Source organism: Anneissia japonica, unplaced genomic scaffold (genome assembly GCF_011630105.1).
Source record: "Anneissia japonica isolate Jap-2015-1 unplaced genomic scaffold, ASM1163010v1 scaffold205117_len2760_cov191, whole genome shotgun sequence".
Taxonomy (NCBI): Eukaryota; Metazoa; Echinodermata; class Crinoidea; order Comatulida; family Comatulidae; genus Anneissia; species Anneissia japonica.
In genome coordinates this window covers 1-2760 of record NW_022692375.1, presented here as the reverse complement: position 1 = coordinate 2760, position 2760 = coordinate 1, and the positions used below count along the sequence as shown (strand labels likewise).

Sequence of the window (2760 nt, the reverse complement as noted above, 5' to 3'; positions counted from 1 at the left end):
GGCACTGGAAGTACGCCTAAACACTATGATGGGCCAATCCCGCGGTTATTATTATAAACTGATAATTTGTCCTTTAATCAAATAAAAACAACGCATGTTTTTAACTTTTATATTTTAGAATCATTTGTCATTCAACTTTCGTTCACACTTCAGTGCATATGAAGAGCAGTTGTGTTCCCCAGCGACAAGAGTTGTCTTGCTAAAGACACATAAGACAGGCGGCTCGACGATTGCATCCATTCTTGGACGGTATGCCTACACACGACACCTCAAATTGCCCAGATTCAAATCTACTAACAATAATCGCCCATTTTATCGACAGATGCTGGAAGGACAGCCAAATCTAAAGATGCTTGTTAGTCATACACTTTACAATAGACCTGAAATGGATTTTGTGTTTGGAGACGCAAAGTACGTGACCATAATACGAGAACCGACTGCACAATTTGAGTCGGCATTTTTCTTTTTCAAAATGCCACAAGAGCTGCATCTTGAACAATTTGAAAATCCGATTGAAGAATTTATGCGGAGTCCGGAGAAATACAAGAACACAAAAGGATTTATACAACACAAGAAATCATTAAACGATCAATTTCGTGTTCTCGGATTACCGGAATCAAAATTTTCAGATGAATGGTTTATTCGTTATAAATTAAAACAACTTGAATTTGAAATTGATTTAGTGATGATAAATGAATACTTTGATGAATCTTTGATCCTACTGAAGAAAACACTATGCTGGCAGTTTGATGATATCTTGTATTTATCGAAGAAAGTCAGATCCAAGTCTAATCAAGCAGTATTAACCTCAACACTCAAAGAAAAAATTCGATCTTGGAATAGTGCAGACGTCCTGTTGTATGAACATTTCAACCAAACATTTTGGCGCCGAATTTCTGAATACGGGAATACATTTTTTGACGACCTGAACAAATTCAGAAAGATGAAAGTAGCTTCAAATGAAAAGTGTGTGGGCAGTTTTTTTAACAGGTCAATGGATGGTCGTCCCGATGTAAAACTCGTAAAGGTGAAAGAGAACTTATCAGAAAAAGATAAACAAACTTGCATAGGTCTTAATAAAGATGCTAATGATTTTATGAGGATTATGGATTAAAAAAAATTGTCGAAATTTTATAAGCTTATGTGATATTTTCTTTATTGTTGTGGTTTTAATACACAAATCCGTTACCGAGAGTTCCTTTTCTACAAGTTGGAAAATTCGAGTTGCGAGTTGGAAGTATGCGAGTTGGAAAATGCGAGTTGAAAATGCGAGTTGTTAGTTGAAAATGCGAGCTGCGAGTTAGAAAATGTTATGGACTTATTGGCCAGGCTAATGAAATGTAAGCTATTAGAATTATTTGGAAAAGAGACCATTCTAATCAATGATAATGTCCAAATGATAATGTCCAAATATATAATAAATATGCTGTAAATTATATTAGTAGGCCAACTGTAAAGTATATAATGTATGGAAAAAATTAATTCTCAGAAGTAGAAGAGGTGTGGTTGAGATGTATCATCCACAATTAATTAGATAAATAAATAAGTTGCAACTTTCAATTTACAGTCGATTGTTATCTTTTTTTTTTGCCTTACTCTTTTTGTGTATAGGCTACATTAGTGTAGTTTCTACCTGACTGTTTTAATAATTTCCTGCTCGAAACTGAACGTTATATAGTTCTGTATTATACTGTCATTACCGTACCGTTTCTGTTTATAGTTTTGGCCTACACCATTTTTTGTGGCGTACTATGAAGCTGGGGGCTTTCTGAGACGGGAGGATCTTTTGGTCTACAGCATTTTGGTTTTAAATGTATACCGTATATATACATATTATATACATATACATATATATGTATATGTATATATGTATATATATATAGGCCTATATAGAACCAGTGTTCAAATAAAGGAATGGGAATGATAATGTAAATATATTTTCATGTGTCTTGTCGTTCGAAGGCCCAAATGGAATGCATTGTTTACACTGATAGGGTTTTTAAATACGTTGAAGATTATAAATGATAATAGAACGAGGATACCAAAAAGGTAAGGCATTTCGTGATGCATCTGTTGAAAGTCTTTAACTTTTTTTTTTAGATTTCATTGCCATCGAGTTTAGACTTCAATCAATGTGGGAAACAACAAACGTGTTCCCCAGCTACACGAATTGTCTTCTTAAAGACGCACAAAACAGGCAGCTCGACAATTTCATCTATTCTGACGGTATGCATACACAAGGAACGTTAAAATGCCCATATTCGGAACTGTAAACCCTGAGGCTCCATTTAGTCGACAAATGGTGAAAGGCCAAACAAATCTAAAGATTCTTGCCAGTCATTCTTTGTACAATAGACCTGAAATGGATGCCGTCTTTGGAGACGCACTGTACGTGACAATATTACGAGAACCGGCTGCCCAATTTGAGTCGGCATTTGCGTTTTTCAATATGGCAAAAGATCTACATCTTGAACAAGCTGAAAGTCCGATTGGAACATTTATGCGCAACCCAAAAAGATACATGGGTATGCAAGGATTTAGGTATTCAGAGAGAGCATTAAATGATCAATTTCGTGTTCTTGGATTACCTTCATCAGCTTTTTTAGATGAATCGCTCATTCGATATAAATTTAAACAACTTGAAGTTCAATTTGACTTAGTGATGATCAATGAATATTTTGACGAATCTTTGATTCTACTAAAGAACATATTTTGCTGGCAATTTGATGATATGTTGTATTTATCGAAGAATGTCAGAAC

General features: G+C 34.7%; 2 protein-coding genes across 2 annotated transcripts; both read left to right on the top strand.

Moving 5' to 3' along the window:
* Positions 1-37: 37 nt before the first annotated feature.
* Positions 38-2222, top strand: LOC117100294 (galactose-3-O-sulfotransferase 3-like). The gene is made up of 2 exons (XM_033239943.1): positions 38-1340; positions 2101-2222. The coding sequence occupies exon 1, from the start codon at positions 323-325 to the stop codon at positions 1112-1114; it is 792 nt and encodes a 263-aa protein (XP_033095834.1). The 5' UTR covers positions 38-322; the 3' UTR covers positions 1115-1340; positions 2101-2222.
* Positions 2223-2251: 29 nt separating this feature from the next.
* LOC117100293 (galactose-3-O-sulfotransferase 3-like) lies at positions 2252-2752 on the top strand (the record flags this gene model as incomplete). Its single annotated transcript, XM_033239942.1, has 1 exon — positions 2252-2752. A coding segment is annotated over exon 1 (501 nt), but the record flags the coding sequence as incomplete, so codon positions are not given.
* Positions 2753-2760: the final 8 nt, after the last annotated feature.

Bases quoted from the DNA above. Each gene is read 5' to 3' on its own strand.
- LOC117100294 (XM_033239943.1), top strand. From the start codon at position 323: ATGCTGGAAGGACAGCCAAATCTAAAGATGCTTGTTAGTCATACACTT.